The sequence below is a fragment of the Globicephala melas genome, chromosome 13 (assembly GCF_963455315.2).
Source record: "Globicephala melas chromosome 13, mGloMel1.2, whole genome shotgun sequence".
NCBI lineage: Eukaryota > Metazoa > Chordata > Mammalia > Artiodactyla > Delphinidae > Globicephala > Globicephala melas.
This window is the reverse complement of record NC_083326.1, coordinates 56,665,410-56,685,048: the sequence shown is the minus strand read 5'-3', so window position 1 is coordinate 56,685,048 and position 19,639 is coordinate 56,665,410. Positions and strand designations below refer to the sequence as shown.

General features: G+C 45.4%; 1 protein-coding gene across 4 annotated transcripts in view; it reads left to right on the top strand.

Moving 5' to 3' along the window:
- AKAIN1 (A-kinase anchor inhibitor 1) overlaps positions 1 to 19,639 on the top strand; it is an 81,265-nt gene that overhangs the window by 59,113 nt on the left and 2,513 nt on the right. The window contains exon 1 of one of the 4 annotated variants that reach the window (XM_060310625.1): positions 14,837 to 14,939. The exons of the other annotated variants lie outside the window; for them this stretch is intronic. Within the exon in view, the coding sequence (XP_060166608.1) occupies positions 14,837 to 14,939 (103 nt within the window). Of the gene's footprint in view, positions 1 to 14,836; positions 14,940 to 19,639 lie in introns of those variants that run through there. 4 annotated transcript variants of the gene reach the window in all.

The window sequence follows — 19,639 nt, the reverse complement described above, 5'->3', positions numbered from 1 at the left end:
TTTAGGGAACCTTCTCACTAATAGATGCTTATAATCCTTCTGTATACTGTGTACATTCTAGTTGATTTGCCAAAAATCACAAGCTTAAAAGCTATGAAAATAATAGTTTATCACAATAATTGCATAGCACATTTTAGAACGCTGAATATCAGAGGATTTTTAGAAAAGGAACCTTGAACCAGACAGGTCAAATGAATTGTCAAGTTGCTTAGTAACTTAGGAGTGAAACTGGCTGCAAATCAGACCTTTATCAAAGCCCACTGTGGGAACTTCCATGGTGGTGCAGTGGTTAAGAATCCACCTGCCAATGCAGGGGACACGGGTTCTATCCCTGGTCCAGGAAGATCCCACATGCCGCAGAGCAGCTAAGCCTGTGCGCCACAGCTACTGAGCCTGCAAGTCACAACTACTGAGCCCACGTGCCGCAACTACTGAACCCCGGGCGCCTAGAGCCCGTGCTCCAGCAACAAGTGAAGCCACCGCAATGAGAACCCCACGCACTGCAACGAAGAGTAGCCCCTGCTCGCTGCAACTACAGAAAGCCTGCATGTAGCAAGGAAGACCCAATGTGGCCAAAAAAAAAAAAAAAGACCAGTGTGGGTTCTGCCATGTAGGAAATGCAAACTGCTTTCTCTAAGAATCAACTGGCAAAGGCTGTCTGGAGCACTGGTTGGAGACTGGGGATGTAGCCAAGCTCACTTTTAACAAGTGACAGGAGGGTTAGCAGTGCCAGCCTTAGAAAGAGGTGAGGTGAGACATGCAGCCTATGTCTGCTCACACCGTATTGCACTTTTCTTGTACTCCAAGAGATAAGTTTATAGATGTTCTTAGTTTATCCGCTGAGGATTCCACTTAGGCCACGTTGGATGTGTGGGTGAAGCTCCCTGGTACCTGATTTAAGGACAGGGATTGAAGACAGAACAAGTGCCCAGATAGAACCCTTAGCATCCCATCTTGGAAAACTCTCATCTCTACTTTATCTGAAAACTGGGCGTGACCCCAGAGTGTCCCTGTGTTCCTGCTGCTCTGAGGGGTTAAAGGTCATACTATAATTACAGAGAGCAGACAGCGCACAGGAAGTGAAGTGCTTTGTTGTTACTGCTGTTATTTCTTGCCCTTCACTCATACCACCCTTGGGGTGTTGGCAGGTATGTGCCCTGCAGACCTCGCCACTCTCCAGTTACCAGGTGAGCATGGGATGGAGCCAGTAGCTGATGGACCATTTTATTTGCTTTTCTTAGGCACCAGTTAAAGTCGTAGATGACATCTCCCCTTGATAAGCAGCAGACAGACGTTGAAACATTTCAATAGAATGTTTTGCTGGGTTCATCTTTCCTTTTTCATGGGGACTGGCACTGATCCATATTTCCTCAGTGAGTTTTCATGCTCTGCAGCCTATCTGGCTGGTAGACTAGAGTACACATAAGAGAGACGCCAGCTGTCTACAGCAGGAACTGAAATAATGAGTTGAGAAATATTCAGTTAATGGGCTGGAAAGGTGGAAATTAATTCAAATCATTGAGGACAACGTTACTTATACATTTTGTTTTTAGACATAATGGAATAAAAGGTAATGGTTTTTACTCCCAACTTTTAATATCATTCATAAAGACCAGTGATATGGTAATTTCCCTCATGCATTGTCACTGGGAATGCATTATTGCACCAATTCATTTTTATGTTACATGATATAAATGTTATGTATAAAGGATGACACTAATGTCCTATGTATTACTTGTAAGGCAGGTGCTACAGTTGTTTTCAAATGTTGTGATAAAATTTTTGTTAAGCTACTCACCTTCAACCACCTTTTTCCCCTGTGACCAATGAGGATACACTGAAGCAAGCTTACATGTTGAGAGCTGCGATCCCTATTTATGGAAAGGACTGGAGCCGCCTGGCTCATCCCAGATTGTATGACCTTGACCGTTTTAGCTCTATGCAAAACAGTTGAGTTCACTGGATTAGAGATAATGAAGTAGAAATTAGATACACATTTTCCACTTGCTTTTCCAGAGTTAATTTTCTTTTGAGTGAATGAAGAACTCATTTAGTAAAATAAATACAAAATTGTCATATCTGCAATCCACCAGTGCCTCTAAATTGTGCTAGCCATACCTCAAGCCACAAGCAGTGAACTGATTGCTCCTCAACTTCACAGAATTCTAGCCTGTGTAGGAAAATGAACTTTGTAATAAGAGTAGGCACTAATAGGGTATATTTGTTATCTTTTTGTCATCTTGCTAGGATTAATTTTTCCCTCCCCCTGGGTTAACATGGTTTTTTTACATAACATCATTTCCATGTGCATTTTATTTATTTATTTATTTATAAATTTATTTATTTATTTATTTTTGGCTGCGTTGGGTCTTCGTTGCTGTGCCGGGGCTTTCTCTAGTTGCAGCGAATGGGGCTACTCTTCGCTGCGGTGCGCGGGCTTCTCTTTGCGGTGGCTTCTCTCATTGCGGAGCATGGGCTCTAGGCGCGCAGGCTTCAGTAGTTGTGGCTCGCGGGCTCTAGAGCGCAGCCTCAGAAGTTGTGGCGCACGGGCTTAGTTGCCCCATGGCATGTGGGATCTTCCTGGATGAGGGCTCAAACCCGTGTCCCCTGCATTGGCAGGCAGATTCTTAACCACTGCACCACCAGGGAAGTCCTCCATGTGCATTTTAAATTCAAATATGAGTTGGGTTTTTTTTTCAACCATGCTTTTTTTTCATCTTGCTCTAGATTTTCTGCACACAGTTAGAGAATATATTCCAAATACAGGTGTAATATCTGCCTATGATATATATTCAAATGTGTATGATCTTTTCTGTTCATTTGATAGAATTACAACCTCCACCCTTTTCACAGTTTTCTAAAAAGGCCTAATTGTTGTACTATTAGATTTTAAAATAAACTGCCTGGTATATTGTGTGATTCACTAAGTATACCAGATGGATCCAAAAGATACCGAGTCATGTTGCTCAGCCTGAACACACATATTGATAACATTTTCTGCCAGCATTTTTTTTTATCATTTGCAAATATTCTACCTGTTAAAGCTTCAGAGATTTGGAAGTATGTCTTCTAATTTTATTACTTCTTAGAATCCATTTTAATTCATATCTATTAACTCCAATCAAGTATTGAAATAAATAGCTTGAAGGCTGCCAAGAGGACAACATGACTTTAACATACAAAGCATTTAAACCGTGTATATGAGAAGGAATTTTTCCATAGATAAGAGCTTCTAACTTGAGAGTGTTTCTGGTCAATAATGCCTTTGGCCTCGAAACAAAGCAGGCGTTGAGGGTTTTCTCCTTGATTTATTTCCATCTCTCAATGATCCAAAAATGATTAAAGAAGCAGCTCCATTTCCCTCAAAAAAAAGTAGTTTTCTTACATTGTCCATGAACCTGAGAGCTTTGACAAATTTAACTGTAATTAAAGAGGAAAACCCTGGAAGTAATACTAATCTCCATAACCCTGGTTGGAGACCAAGAGAGGGGCATAGATGTAGCAACAGTTAGAATTTTGAAATTAATGGGTCAAAGCTTGTCGAAGATGAATGTCTGATTAGTGTTTCCCAGAGTGCCGTGGGATCTGGCACTCAGCTAATTCAGTAAATGGAAAAGACGCCCCTCGCACTTGGGGGCTTTGATTATCGGTTTGGTTGTCCCCATTAATTAAGTAAACGGTGAAATGCTCACTTGCCCACTGAATTTCCTCATGCTCCATGGGTATAGACTGAAGATGAGCATTAAGTAACACCTGAAACTGCATCAAAATTACCTGCCGTGGTGACTAAATATGTAAACTTCTGAGCCCATCCCCCACCGTCTTCCCTGTGACGTGACTCTGACTATGTGGCTCTGGTGATGCCGGGTTTCGGGAACCACCAACCCACCTGAGGGTCAGTGACCTGCCTGGGGCCCGTCACTTCGATCTCACCTTTTCAGTGAAGGATCATCCTCTTTCTGTGTGTTCACTGTTTTCTGCTGCTTGTGCCATGACTGGGCGACCCTTTTGCTCTTTATGCCCCTAGTCGTGCTGATTTTAGGTCTTTCTAAAGAGAAATCTGTACAAAATGGGAATTTGGAACTTACGGCAGAATTTGAAAGAATCCCTTCAGCCTTATTTGCTATATACCACGATGCAAGCACATACCACATTCAACTATTGATGGCATCGGAATATTTATTATAACACTTTTAATCCTCATATTTATGTAATACACCTCGGAAAGCATTTCTGTTGTGATCTCTGTGCAAACCTATGCAAATATGTTATTTTCACTCATTAAAACAGAAATGGCAGCACTTTAAATAATATGTAAATGTGAAGTCTTGAGTCTTAAACTAGTTACAATGTGTCTTATGTAGTTAATTTCTATTTTCCATAGTTTGCTTTGCTGAAAGCTTTTTTTTTTTTACTATCTACAGTTTCAATCAGACGCATGTGATTTAATTTTATTTTGGGGTAGCTAATTTGCATCCTCAGAGAAACTGTTTCTCTCTTTCTTCATCCCTCCGTCCCTCCCTCCCTCCCTCCCTCCCTCCCTTCTTTTCTCCGAATCTGATTCTCAGACCAGATGCTCAGTGCATTTGCTGTGCTCTGACTTGGAGGTTTGAGGCTGACAGCCAAAGCTCCCTGCGACCCAGGGCGAGACGCGAAATGAGCCCCCGTCACGTGGGTCTAACAACGGTTCCTACCGTCTGGGTTTATTTTCCTTCAGCTTCTTCTTCCTTCTGAAATATCACTGGAGAGAAAAAAAGACATAAAACATCTGATTTTGTTCTTCACTTCCTTTTCTATTTCCAGCCACCTGTTCTCATTTTCTAATTAACCCCAACACAGCAACAAGAGCCAAGATTCTCATGGTTATATAAGAAGGTATAATAAAAGGAAAGCCACGTCTACTAGAATTTTGCCCAAGGGAAACTCGGCTTCATGGTTGAAGAAGGCGTTCTGTTCTCTCTTCGTCCAATTTGTAGGGGAAGCAGCGGTGATTTGCCTTCTCACTCCTCTGCTACAAAAACAAATCAGGTGTTTTTGCATGTATTGTGTGAGGAAGGCAAGGCTTCCTGTGAGCTCAGAGAAGTCTGGAGGTGGGGTTCGAACCCAGTACCTCTAGGACAGGAGCCCCCTCCGCACAGGCTGACAGCCTCTGAGCACCTGCTGTGAGACCTGATTCATTAGAGCCCGATGTGTGCAGGGTTCAGGGAGTTGATAAATGCCTGGAGAGTCTTCATGGCAAACGATTGACCAGGAGGAACAAAATCACGCTTCAACCTCTGAAGGGACTTTTCACACCGCCTTGCTCTGAAAAGTATTTGAAACCAAATGGAGGGTGCTGAGAACTGACACGCAGGGGGTCTGTAAGGAGGAGAAAGGAGGAGAGAAGGGAGAAAAACAGGCTGATAGGAAACGAGAGAGAGGAACTTGCTGTAAAATTTCAAAGGTCGTCATTGGCCTGGTTAGATGTGGCCTAGAAACTGGAGCAGCCTTTCTGATATTCTTACGCCAGGGTGCCTTCTGCACGGAGGCCCGGGCTGGTGCCAAAAGGACGTCTCCTCAGCTGTTTCCTCCTGAGCTGGACTCTCATTGCAGTGAAGCAGTAAAACGTAGCAAAGGCGGCCAAGAGCCGGGAATTAATGGGAGCAGAGAGAGAGGAGAAGACAGAACAGATTGGAGAACAGAAACTGAGCACCCCGTACAGCAGTCCTTCACCCAACAAATCCTGAGTGTCTGCTGTGAACCAGGGCTGTGCTAGACCCTGGGGTCGGAGGGGTGAGCGGGACAGATGGGGTTGTGCTCTCGGGGGCTGATGGTCTCGTGAGGAAGGACGGACCATTAGCACAGGCCAGGCTACTGCAAGCAGATGGGTGGTAGGTTCATTCCTGACAGCTGTTTATTCCCCCTTGATGAGAGACTTTCAAAGAGCTGCAGTATAAGGAAGACTTTTCTTCTCAGGATTAAGTTCAGAAAACTGAACGCGGCATTGCTACCAAGGGTCAAGTGCCCCATGTTAAAGGTTTTGAATTTTAGACAAAGGTGGACGGCTTGAAATCCATGTAGACCCAAACTCTTTTGCTTTTTGTATTTTAATTTATTTAACAGTCACCTTGGTCAGGGTCCCCAACCTTTTTGGCACCAGGGACCAGTTTCATGGAAGACAGTTTTTCCTCGGACAGGGGTAGGAGGTGGGAATGGTTCAGACAGTGATACGAGTGATGGGGAGTGATGGGGACCTGCTGCTCACCTCCTGCCATGCGGCCTGGCTCCTAACAGGCCGCTGACCGGTACTGGTCCGTGGCCCAGGGGTTGGGGACCCCTGACTTTGGTACTCCTTGCTTTAAGTCACAGTTCTAAGCACACAAATATTCACGTATTTAATCTTCATAACAGTCTTATGAGGGAGGTGCTATTATTGTGCCCACTTTATAGGGGAGGAAATTGGCTTGCTCAGGGTCTCACAGTGCTCTGGGCTCAGTGTTTGGGTCCTTCCCCAAATTCATATGTTGAAATCTTAACCCCCAATGTGGTAGTATTAGGAGGTGGGGATTTAGAGAGGTGATTAGGTCATGAGGGTGGAACCCTCATCAATATGATTAGTGCCCTTATCAAAGAGGCCCCAGAGAGATCTCTCCACCCCTCCACCATGTGAGGACACAGTGAAAAGACATCTGTGAACCAAGACTCAGGCCCTCACCAGAAACCGAATCTGTGGGTACCTTGATCTTAGAATTCCACCCTCCAGAACTGTGAGAAATGAATGTTTGATGTTTAAGCCCCTTGATCTGTGGTATTTATGTTATAGTAGCCTGAACAGACTAAGACACACAGTAAGTGCTAATGGGCATTCAACACTGGGTCTTCTAGTGATGAACTGAACACAAAACCAAGTGAGAGAAGGAGGGAGGGCTTGGGGTCAGACGAGAGGCAGGTGCCTGGTCAGCAGGGCCCTGAAAGCCATGGTGAGAGGTGAGCTTTCACTCCAGCTGCAGTGGGAGACCAGGGGAGGTTTTGAGCCGTGGAGTGACATATTGGGTTTCCATTTAAAAAGGCTCCTCTGGCTTCTGTCAGAGGAGCAAGTGGAAGGATAAATAAAAGGTGTAATAACAGGACAATGACTTGATGTGGGGAAAAAAAAAATTAGGAAACAAGCCCTGGCATGTGTTTATGTGGTTTCCATGCTGTGCAGAGGACGAGTTCATCTTTGGGCTGCATTCCGAGCTGCCAACTCCTTGCCTTCTGGAGACCAGGTGACAGCAGGGAGGCGTCACGGAAAGGACTCCTGGCAGGCAGTTCTAATCCCAGCTCAGGGACGTACAGAGTGGGACCCCAGTGAGTGGCTTCACACAGTACCTGGGTCTCCATTTCTCTGCTTAAAGAACTGAGAGACTTGATTCTTTATCCCTATTCATCTTTTTAAGTCTTAAAATATTTTATGATCCTTAAAAACTGTGAGAAAGCTTAGACATCACATCCTTCCGGAAGGTGAAAACTTGGCCTGTCTTGTGCGAACCTGGCACATTTAGACATGTAATCAGTGTTTCGTGAGTGACTATTTAGGAGCAGGTAGACTTGAGGATGGCTGTTGGAAGGCTAGTTCCACAGCATGCCCCGGCTTCTGCTCACGTCCCTCCATCAGGAATTCGTTTATAGCATCTGTCTGCCTCTCACTGCTTCTAGCATCTCTAGAGTGATGTGGGAGCAAGAGGGACCCTGGGGGCCATGAGCTGTTTCAAGGGACAGGGATGCTGCGCGTGCAGCACACACTTCCTGTGGCTGGACAACACGGTCTCACAGAACTTCTGCAAGTTTTCAAACGTATGTGGAGGCTGTGGAGATTAATAACATTTTCATTCATCTAAAAGAATTTCTGAATTCATAGCCTCTTTTTGTCATTGGGTCATGAGGGGCTATGTGAAATACTTTGACGTGACAAAGGAATCATCTTCAAAAGGTTGGGAGCTGCTCCTTCAAGGAGAGTAGGAATGCTTCTACTTTACATCAGAGGATAGTGTTCCTCTGGTCATCCTCCTGAGAGTCCTGCAATATACTCCCATCCTCCAGGGATGAAGAATGACTATTGAGAGATTCTTCAGACAAGACATTAAAATGTAATCTTGCACTGAAGACTTGTCACAGCTGGGAATTTGATTCCTTCTTTAGCAGAAAAACAGTGATTGTGAGGATTACGCTGTTTATTTTTAGGGAGGACAGTACGAGAGGGATTCTTCTTTTTTTTTTTTTTATAAGGCCGCACCATGTGGCATGCAGGATACCAGAGATCGAACCTACGCCGCCTGCACTGGGAGCATGGAGGCGTAACCACTGGACCACCAGGGAAGTCCTTGTTTTTGCTTTTTTTTTTTTTTGCGGTACACGGGCCTCTCACTGCTGTGGCCTCTTCCGTTGCGGAGCACAGGCTCCGGACGTGCAGGCTCAGCGGCCACGGCTCACGGGCCCAGCCGCTCCGCGGCATGTGGGATCTTCCCGGACCGGGGCACGAACCCGCGTCCCCTGCATCGGCAGGTGGACTATCAACCACTGCGCCACCAGGGAAGCCCCTTGTTTTTGCTTTTTAAGGATTCCTCCGAAGGCACTCAGAGAGCTGGTATCAGTTCCTTCCTTCCTCCCTCTCTTTCTCCTCTTCCTCCTTCCTCCCTTTCCATTTTGAGTAGGAAGGGAGAGCATGTGGCTAGTTTTGCCTAGGAACTCAGAATCTTCTGTTAAATATTTAAGAGATCTGGTAATTCGGTCAAGTAATTTTCATCTGAATGAGGACAGGAAACCTCTGGACTGTATTTCCAGCTGCTCCAGAACTCTTGGGAGGACAAATTAAATGGCTTGTGAGAGTTTCTGTGGTCAGAAAGTACCATGGATGTGCTGGTTATTCTTACTGTGTTTAATTAAATAAAACCACAGCCTTGTCTCATGAATCAAAGATTTCCCCTGCCGACAGTCTCACACACACATTTACACACTCACACACTCATACACTCAAAGTATTCACACACACACACACACGCACACCCCATACATCCCGTGTCTGCAGCAACCCCAGAAGTGGCCACTAGGGGGAAGCAGAGGCTGCAGAACCGGGCGGTGGGGGGAGCCGAGACTCGGGGGTGGAGGGAAGGCCTGGGGCAGGGATCTGGCTCCGAGGGTGGGAGGGGCGTCCGCGATCCCCAGCGTCCCCAGGTTGGTTCTGCTTTCTCTTCGGGTCCAGTATGTCGCCTTTTTAAACATGCGCTCACATGGTGCTTACCTTTTCTGTCCCCTTAATACCGGGCTCCCATATTTCCAGAGTGGCCATCTGGGCTGTGACCCCACCTGCTGTCCCTTCCTGGCACATCCCTGGCACGGGGGACTGCGGGAGCCCACAGTTTTGGCCAGCTGGGTTTGTTTGGTGGCCCTGGGAGGGGAGGACAGGCAGTGGGTGACATGGCCACCCGGGAGAAGTGAGCTGATTAGAAAAGCTGAGAAGAGGGGCAGTGGCTGTCACAGGGTGGTTGGGGGCCCATCTCCCCCTCCCGCCCCCTGTTGTTTGATGTGGATAATGGACTTGTTTTCATTCTCATGGAAAGTGTCATGCACACCCGTAGTTTGGGGACAGATTCTTGGTTTCCCCTTTCCTCTGCATTGCCATTCCCGAATCCCTCCTGCATAGAAATTCTAGAGCTGCTACTGGCCACAAAAAACTAGGAACCAGAGGAGTTGGGGTTCCTTCGTCTTTGGGGCGAAAGGAGGGAAACTTGAAGCTGAATTTTGCAGAAATGCATGTGGAGGTCAAAACCGCCTTTCGCGTCTCTTGGAACTCATAACCCAGTCTTGATGGAGTTATTTGCTATCCAAGTGTTCAGAAAATTAAATACCTAAAGCATTTCCAAGATGGCATTTTTACAGACATTTTTCCTGCCTCAGCTTCCTCAAGTGAAAAGCTTTTTTCTCTTGTGTGTGTGTGTGTGTGTGTGTGTGTGTGCGCGCGCGCGCACGCGCACGTGTGTGTGTGTTTCCATGACAAAAACTGCTTAGTTTAAGGTAGCCTGACGTATGAATTTTTTCCTTTATGGTTGTTACTTTTTGTGTCCTGTTTAAGAAATATTTGCCTACTCCCAGGTCATAAAAATATTCTTTTATATTTTCTTCTAAAAGCTTGATAGTCTTTTAAACACTGTTTTCCTTAAGAGCAGTTTTAAGTTCAGAGCACAATTAAGGGGAAGGTAGAGAGATTTCCCAAATACGCCCTGCCCCACACATGCGCAGCCACTCCCCTAATCAACATCCCCACCAGGATGGCGCATTTGTTACAGTCAGTGACCCTACATGGACACGTCATCACCCAGAGTCTGTAGTTTACATTAGGCTTCACTCTTGGTTTTATATTAATACATTCCATGGGTTTGGGCAAATGTATGATGACGTGTGTCCACCATTATAGTGTCACACAGAATATTTCCACTGCCCTAAAAATCCTCTGTGCTCCAGCTTGTTTTGCTTTTCAAATACAGATATGAAATCCACCTGGAACTGATTTTTAGGCATAATGTGAGGTAGTCAAAATTCTTTATTTTTCCATATGAATAACTACTAGGCCCGACCCCATTGCTTGAAAATGCCGTGCTTTCCCTACTTCACTACTGTGTTGGTGTTTTTGTAAATCAGGTGACCCCAAATGTGGAGGGCTGTTTCTAGACTCCTTATTCTATTCTACTGGTCAGTTTTTCTACTGCTATATCAATATCCCACTTTCTTAATTACTGTAGCTTTATGTCTAGTATTGAGAGCTGTTGAAACAGGTCCTCCCTGTTTGTTATTCTGTTTTCAAAATTACCTTTGCTCTTTTTGGCCAAAATACTCAAATTTGATTTCTAGATTAAAACTGTCTTTTCCTCTTCAAGTTTTATGGGCATGATTCTTTATGGCTCTCCTAAAAATAACACATGGGAGGCCAGCCATATAGTATAAGTTTAATTATGTTCTAAAATAATGAGATAGCTCTACAAGGGCAAAGCTTTCTAGGACACGGTAAGTCCGTGAGTCACACGTCTGTCCTGCCCGCCAGGGTCAGGGAAAGAATTTCCCTTTTTTTCTCTTTCCAAATTCCAACTGTCTTTCAAGGCCTGCTCCAAAGCCGCACGTTCCCACCTGGATTACGTAACTCCCCTCACACTTGCCCAGCCGCCCTGCATGGCACAGATTTGGTGATGATGCAGTGTTACTCTCAGGAAAAGACCCACCACCTCCCAGCCTCCCAGGACCTCCACCGTCTGGGCTGGACCACTTTCCACAGCATCTCCCGTTTCCCCCTCCCCCCGTGGTACCCAGCCTTCAGGTCCCCACAGGGCTCTGCCCCACACACTCCGGGGACTTTCCATTTGGGTTTGATCTTTCTGCCTCTACGCAGTTCTTCGCTTCTTGTTCCCACAGCCTTCCTTGTATGGGCTGATGCCTTGTGAACCCTTCAAGTCCTCCATCTGGGCATCCTTCCCTGGCCCCCAGACTACATCAGCTCCCCTTGTAATATGCTCCCCCTTCATGGCGTGCATCGCAGCTCAAAATTATAAACCTAATGGATGATTTGATCAACGCCTGACTCTTCCACTAGATTCTAAACTCCAATAAGGCGGGATCCAGGACTCATCCTTTTTCATCTCTGATATCTAGCCTAGTATTTGTCACACAGCAACTGCTCGGTAATTCTTCTATGAATGAATGCATGTGTGAATGAAACACTTTGGCCTCGTGGCCTGTGTTACTCTTCACAGCACCCTGCATGCAGATGCTCTATAAATATCTTTCTGATTCATCTTACCTTGTTCTGTAGGACATTTTAATAACGAATGCTGTGTAGTTTCTAAGAGTAGCTTGCCACATTCTGAATTGAGAGGCCTGGCCATTGCAGGCAGAGTCAGGGTGATTCTTCAGGCCCTGTACTTGGTTTGATAGGGGTGGTAGTGGTAATCAAATATGACTTAGAAGTGTCCCCCACCTGCCATACCTGTCTTGCTTTCCATATCTCAAGTCTACCTTTTGGAAACCCCTGGGAATGCATGTCACTTCACCTTGCTCGCTCAGTGGCAAAGCAGGACAGCCAGGAAGGCTTCGTTGGCATTTGGCCTAGATGAGTGAGAGCTAACATCTGGTCCATCATGGAAAATTCCTGTAGTTACAGAGCTGGAAAATAGACTATCATTCCATTAATAAAGGGACCAGAATTAGTTCTTGTTCTCTGTGCTTCGTGTGCTAGTCATTGATGAATGATAAGCCTGTCTTTATAGTCGCAAGCAGTCAGAGGGGAAGATAAAAAGTATGCTCCCTGGTCACCATCAGCAGCACTGCATTGGAGGGCGGGGCAGGCTGTGGTGGTTGAGCCCCATCCTGTCCTGATAGGGACGTCTGTAACTCGCATATTTAATGGGGAGAGGCAACAGTTAGAGATGCCGCTTCTGATACAGCCTCTGCCCCCCTCCTCTGTACGACCAAGGGAGAACCACTAATTGGATTCTGCCTCAAAAATGGGAACACTGACCTTTTCTCAAATCCACCAAACTGCAATATAATAGGGTTAATGTCATAGAGGTAAATGACACTTAGGTTCTTAGGGGAAAAAACTGTGTGTGTGTGTGTGTGTGTGTGTGTGTGTGTGTATAAATACATTGTGTGTGTGTGTATGTGTGTGTGTGTGTTATGCGGGCCTCTCACTGTTGTGGCCTCTCCCGTTGCGGAGCACAGGCTCCGGACGCGCAGGCTCAGCGGCCACGGCTCACGGGCCCAGCCGCTCCGCGGCATGTGGAATCTTCCCGGACCGGGGCACGAGCCCGTGTCCCCTGCATCGGCAGGCGGACTCTCAACCACTGTGCCACCAGGGAAGCCCAAACAGTGTATATTTTTATCAGGAGGACCTTCCTATGGTCCTTAGAGGCATGGTTTTAATGGATATGAATAAGGAATTAAGACCAGTTATTAACCACATTGCAATGGAGGTCCTCAGTTGCCTTCCGGGGCTGGGGCAGGTGGAACAGCAGGATCTGAGGGCGGGGTGAGCGGGGGTGGGGCTCAGGGAAGCACGACCACAGGGATGTCTGAGTGTGTGTGTGTGGGGTGGTGCGGGGGGAGTGGGTTATGATTCAGGGTGGAAAGAGCTGAAGACGAATTAGGTTACATCACATTCTTGATTTCAGCGTATTTATATTGGGCATTTTGAGTTTAAAGCTAATTAAATTGATGCATCATCTTTTGTGAAATACCAAAAGGATTTGGTAAACACTAATTAGGCTAGAGGACGTTTACATCATTTAACACTAGGCAATTGGCCACCTACAACATGGGGGTGATTCATTAATTTCAAGTAAATTTAATGGATGTAATTAAATGGCAAGACTCTGAGGGTTTCTATGGCTGGCTCTGCCTTCCACCCCGCGTAATGCACTTCTTCACACTTACTCATATTCAGGGTGTCCACGGGGATGTTCTCAGAGACCCTGTCCTTCTACGTGAATGCCAGAGGAGCACCAGCGAGTTGTTACACTGGATGCGTGCCTGCTTCCTCCACCCTCACCGGCACCCCGTGCTCTGCCCCCCAGGGGGCCTGGGTGATTCCTTCCTGTGTTCCACCTCTTGATCCAACCTGATTGGGTCAGAATGAGCCCCAGGCGTTCAATCGATGGCCTGGCATGAGAGTCCTGTATCTCAGGGATGACGGTGGTTGAGTCGTTCGTGTTCTTGCACAGGAATTTCAACTGAAGAAATGGCCAGAATCAGGCAGTTGCAAGTAGAATCTTAGTTGAAAGGTTCTCAGAGAGAAGGCAGCGTGCAAAGTCACGAAGCACTACAGGTCACGAATAAGTAAAGGCCATGAAGTCAGGGAGTCAGGCTGGAAGAAAGGGAGAGTTGTTAGTTGGAAGCAGCCGATGGAGCGTTGAAACTCTCTAACAGCAGAGAATAATCTAGATAATCCAATCACTGGAGCTATATTGGGTTATTACAGTTTCTGAACTGAAATGTAAGACTCAGCCGACCATTTCCATGACGTCTGGCTGTGACACGTGTATCCCCACAGTAACACCCCCACCCCCAAAACAACTTAAGGAAGCAGAAGAGAGTATCTTTCCTTGCATACCAAGGAATCTAACACACAACATGTATCTGAGGTTTATGTAACTTTTTTCTTTCAGTTTTATTGAGATATAATCGACATCATCATAAAAATTTAAGGTGGACAGCATAATGACTTATGCATATCGTGAAATGGTTCCTACAATAAGTTTAGTTAACATCAATCATCTCGCATAGATACGACAAAAAAAGAAAAAGAAAAATTTTTTTCTTGTGATGAGAATTTTATGATATATTCTCTTAGCAACTTTCAAATTTATATTTGAAAGTTTCAAAAGACAACTATAGTCATTGTACATTAAATTAAATCCTCAGTACTCATTTATCTTATAACTGGAAGTTTGTACCTTTTGGCCACCTTCATCCAATTCCTTCACCCCCCCATCTCCCACCTCTGGTAATCACAAGTCTGATCTCTTCTTCTATGAGTTTGAGTTTTTTGTTTTTTGATTTCTTTTAGAGTCCACATATAAGTGAGATGATATGGTATTTTTCTTTCTCTGCCTGACTTATCTCACTTAGCATAATGTCCTCAAGGTCTAGCCATGTTGTCACAACGGCAGGATTTCCTTCCTTTTTAATGGCTGAATAGTATTCCATTGTGTGTGTGTGTGTGTGTGTGTGTGTGTGTGTGTGTGTGTGTGTGCGTGTTTGTGTGTGTATCTCACAACCTCTTTATCCATTATCTGTTGATACACCCTTAGGTTGTTTCTATGTCTTGGCTGTTATGAATGATGCTGCAATGAACATGGGGGTGCAGACATCTCTTCAAGATACTGATTTCATTTCCTTTGGATATGTGCCCAGAAGCAGAATTGCTGGATCATATGGTAGTCCCATTTTTTATTTTTGGAGGAACCTCCATACTGTTTTCCATAGTGGCTGCACTAATATATAATCCCACCAACAGTGCACCAGGGCCCCCTTTTCTCCACATCCTCGCCAGCATTTATCTCTTGTTTTTCTTTTTTCGGTACGCGGGCCTCTCACTGCTGTGGCCTCTCCCGTCGCGGAGCACAGGCTCCGGACGCGCAGGCTCAGCGGCCATGGCTCACGGGCCCAGCTGCTCCGCGGCATGTGGGATCTTCCCGGACCGGAGCACGAACCCGTGTCCCCTGCATCGGCAGGCGGACTCTCAACCACTGTGCCACCAGGGAAGCCCTATCTCTTGTTTTTTTGATGATAGGATTCTCACAGACCTGAGGAGATACCTCATTGTGGTTTTGATTTGCATTTCCCTAATGACTAGTGATGTTGAGCATCTTTTCATGTAGCTGTTGACCACTTGAATATCTTCTTTGGAAATAATGTCTGTTCAGCTCCTTTGCCATATTTCAATTGGATTACTTGTTTTTCTGTTACTGACTTGTATAAGTTCTTTATATATTTTGGATATTAACCCTTTTCAGATATATGATCTGCAAATGTTTGCACCCATTCTATAGGTTTCCTTTTCCTTTTTGAAATTTTCATTTTTCATTCCTTTTGCTGTGCAGAAGCTCTTTAGTTTGATGTAGTCTCACTTGTTTATTTTTAATTTTGTTGCTTGTGCTTTAGGTGTCATAGTCAAAAACTCATTGCCAAGACTCTTGTCAAGGAACTTTTTTCCCTATGTTTCCTTTTAGGAATTATATGGTTTCAGGTCTTACATCTAAGTCTTTAATCCATTTTGAGTTAATTTTTTTTTTTTGTGGTACGCGGGCCTCTCACTGTTGTGGCCTCTCCCATTGTGGAGCACAGGCTCCGGACGCGCAGGCTCAGCGGCCATGGCTCACGGGCCCAGCCGCTCCGCGGCATGTGGGATCTTCCCGGACCGGGGCACGAACCCGTGTCCCCTGCATCGGCAGGCGGACTCTCAACCACTGCGCCACCAGGGAAGCCCCATTTTGAGTTAATTTTTGTGAGTGGTGTGAGATAGGGGTCTAGTTTCATTCTTTCATATGTGAATGTCCAATTTTTCCAGCACCATTTATTGAAGAGACTGTCTTCTCCATTGGGTATTCTTGGCTCCCTTGTCAAATATTAGTTGACCGTATATACATGGGTTTATTTCTGGGCCGTCTGTTCTGTTCCATTGGTCTATATGTCTGTTTTTATGCCAGTACCGTATGGTTTTGATTAGTGCAGTGTTTATAAATAGCTTGAAATTGAGAAGTGTGTTGCCTCCCGCTTTATTCTCCTTTTGCAGGGCTGCTTTGGCTGCTTAGAGCCTTCTGTGGTGCCATATGTAACTTTTTGTTTTGCTTTTATTCTCTAAATGCTCTGAGTGGCTTTACCCTCCTCTTCATCCTTGTCTTTCTCTGTTCCAGCTTGTTGCAGCTCTTTTTTGTCCCACATCCTCACTGTAGATAGATATTCCCGACCCAGAGCAAAGTGGTAATGAGGGCAGTTAAGGTTATACCAGCCTTGCAAGTCACCAAAGGGATGCTCCAGACACAGCATCATGCAGACTGCCTTTGACTTTTTTTTTTTTTTTTTTGCGGTACGCGGGCCTCTCACTGTTGGGTCCTCTCCCATTGTGGAGCACAGGCTCCGGACGCGCAGGCTCAGCGGCCATGGCTCACGGGCCCAGCCGCTCCGCGGCATGTGGGATCTTCCCGGACCGGGGCACGAACCCGTGTCCCCTGCATTGGCAGGCGGACTCTCAACCACTGCGCCACCAGGGAAGCCCTGCCTTTGACTTTTTAGTCAATTTATCTTCATAATGGATGTGGACCATTTTTAAAGTCTTTATTGAATTTGTTACAATATTGCTTCTGTCTTTTTTTTAATGTTTTGGCTTTTTGGCCGTGAGACATGTGGGATCTTAGCTCCCCGACCAGGGATGGAACCCACACTTCCTGCACTGGAAGGCAAAGTCCTAACCACTGGACCGCCAGGGAAGTCCCTATCTTCATAATGGATGGACGAGGGGAAGACTATTTAGCTCAGCTATTAAGTCACAGCTAAATTTAGAGTAGATTTTCTTCTCTTTCTCTTTCTCTCTAAGAAATCAGCTTACTCTTATCCTTAGATTCTTCCTTCCTCCATCCAAAGATTGAAAAGTAGCTTCACACTAGGGACTTTTTAGCGTTAACACAGATCTGGTTTGGCTAAGATACTCTTTCCAGGAGCAAACATGGACCGTTTGAACTGTTTTTGTTTGTCCACACACTTATGCTCTTTGTTGGTCGTAGCCAGAGCTCCCTGAGGATCAGGGAGTGCAAGTGTATATCCTCCCTCTTTTCAATTTAGCCTTGCCCTTGTGTGGAAGTAATTGCTTCTTTGTTTTAGCGATAGAACCTCCCTGAGTTGTAGCTGGACATATGGCTACCCGGTTGAAGACTGTATTTCATAGTCGCCTGTGTGGTAGGTGTGCCCATATGATTCAGTTTCCCGCCATAAAATGTGAGCAGAGTGATAGTCACAGGGTCTGTGGCAATTCCTCAAAAGGAACTGACCTGCCCTCCCTTTTCTCTTTGGCGTCCTTCCAGCCCCAGATGGGACCTTGGTTAATAAGCTCCACCCGTGCAGTTGGGGGCAGAGTAATGAGAGGGAAGGGAGTGGGCTCTTGAGAGAGCCTGTTGGAGCAGGACCACCTACTCGCAGGAGAACCTCTGGGCTGTTACAGGCGAGAGCAGGCAACATGTCTTCCCGTGTCAGCTCTTCTATGTTTGAGTTTCTCCGTTACAACTGCCCAGTCTGTACCCCAACCAGTACACAGTGGTGGACACTAAGTGCTCAGGAACCTCACTGAGTGATGAATAGGTGTTACGTCACTTGATCTTCTAGCAACCACCCCTAAATAGATACTACTTGCCCATTTTACAGATGTGCAAACAGACTTAGGAAGGCGAGGTGACCTGCCCAAGATCACAGGGCTGTAAGTGGTAGAAGGAACTTGGACCCGGCTCTGCAGTGCTTCAAAACACGTATCCTTAATTGCTGTGCCCTCGCGTCTCTTGATATTACTGTTCACTCTTTTTTCTAAGAGAATATTCGAAGTATTCTTCTCTGCCAATTTAAAGTTTCAGTATGTTACACATCGCGACTCTGGGCTCTACTGCTTCTCTGCTTGGTTTGGTGTAGATTGCTCACTTTATTCTGCTGTTTTGGGGAGGTGGGGGTGGGAGCGAGGACCATCCTTTAGTTTTGAATACATTCATTTTGCCTCATTCATTAGACTGTAAATCCCTCAGGGGATAGTGCTAGTGACACATGCTGAGTAAATGACGGTTACACGTCTAAAGAGAAAAGATATGTCTGGTCTTCCAGAATGATGCAGTGTTCTCTTGTGTGATGTTTTTCTCACGGGTGTATAAATTCTGTTGTTAATCAGTCAGTCCTGGTGAAAGCCAGCCCCCATTTAAAATACATTTTCATGGCAGAATATTTGAATCGAGGTAACATTGGAAGAGATGATTTTGAGTAAGGAATGATGCCCATCTACTTATTGTTCTAAATATAAGCAGGTGGGATTTTAACTTTTCATACTGGCACTTCAGCCAGATGTTAGATTCATGATCATTCTGCCATGTCTGAGTTCGTGTGAAGTTTGCTGCATGATTAAAGCAAGTTCAGAATAATAGTGCTTCAGATAAGATGTATTATTTTTTTTTCTAACATGAGAAAGGTCTGGAGGTGGGCAGCTGAGGACTGGTATGGTGGCTTCGTGGTCACTGGATGCAAGCTCCTTCTAACTTTTTCCTCCCAAATCCCTGAAAATGGTTTCCATTCTAAAGGTTCCCTCCTGGTTACCAAGAGCCCTGGTAGAGACAACCATTGTTTCAGAGTTGCAGGCAGTAGGATGGGGAGGGGGCAAAGGGCCTTTACCTTCCTTTTCCCTCTTAAAGACCTCTTCCAGAATTTTCACTAAATGAACCTCCACCTCACTGGTCAGAACCTAGCTCTACCTAGTTACAGAGCTGCCCAAGTAAAATCAGGGTTTTGTCTTGTTTTTAAGGAAGAAGGAGAAGGGTCAGTGTTAGGTGGACTGCCTGCCTTCTAATTAGAAAATTCCCACCATTCTAGATCGGGGTGGCGAACTATGGTCCATGGGCCAAATCTGGCTGCAGCCTGCCTTTTAAATTTATTCTTATTTCTTATTTTTAATAGCTCATTTCAGGTTACCACAGCAGAGCTGAGTATTTGTTACAGAGATTGTAGAGCCCACAAATCTAAAATATTTCCTGTCTGATCCTCATTAGAAAAAGTGTGCCAACCCCTGTTCTTCTAAATCATGGGGGATGGATTCTGAGGAATGAATGGTTTCATTCCTTGGGGTGCTATTCCAGGAGCAGCATGGAGCTTAATATGAATTCAATAATAATCTGTTCTTCTCCAGCCCCAAGTGAAGTTGTATCCATTAAGCATATGTTTGCCTGCAAGTACCATAAAACCTGACTAATGGCAGATGAAACAAAAAGAAGTGTATTTATCTTGGATACAAAGAAGTCCAGAAGTACGTGGTCCAGGATTGGTACAGATGCTGAATGATGCTTTCCAAATGGGTTCTTTTTTTTCTCCCCAACCATGCCGAGAATGTTGGCTT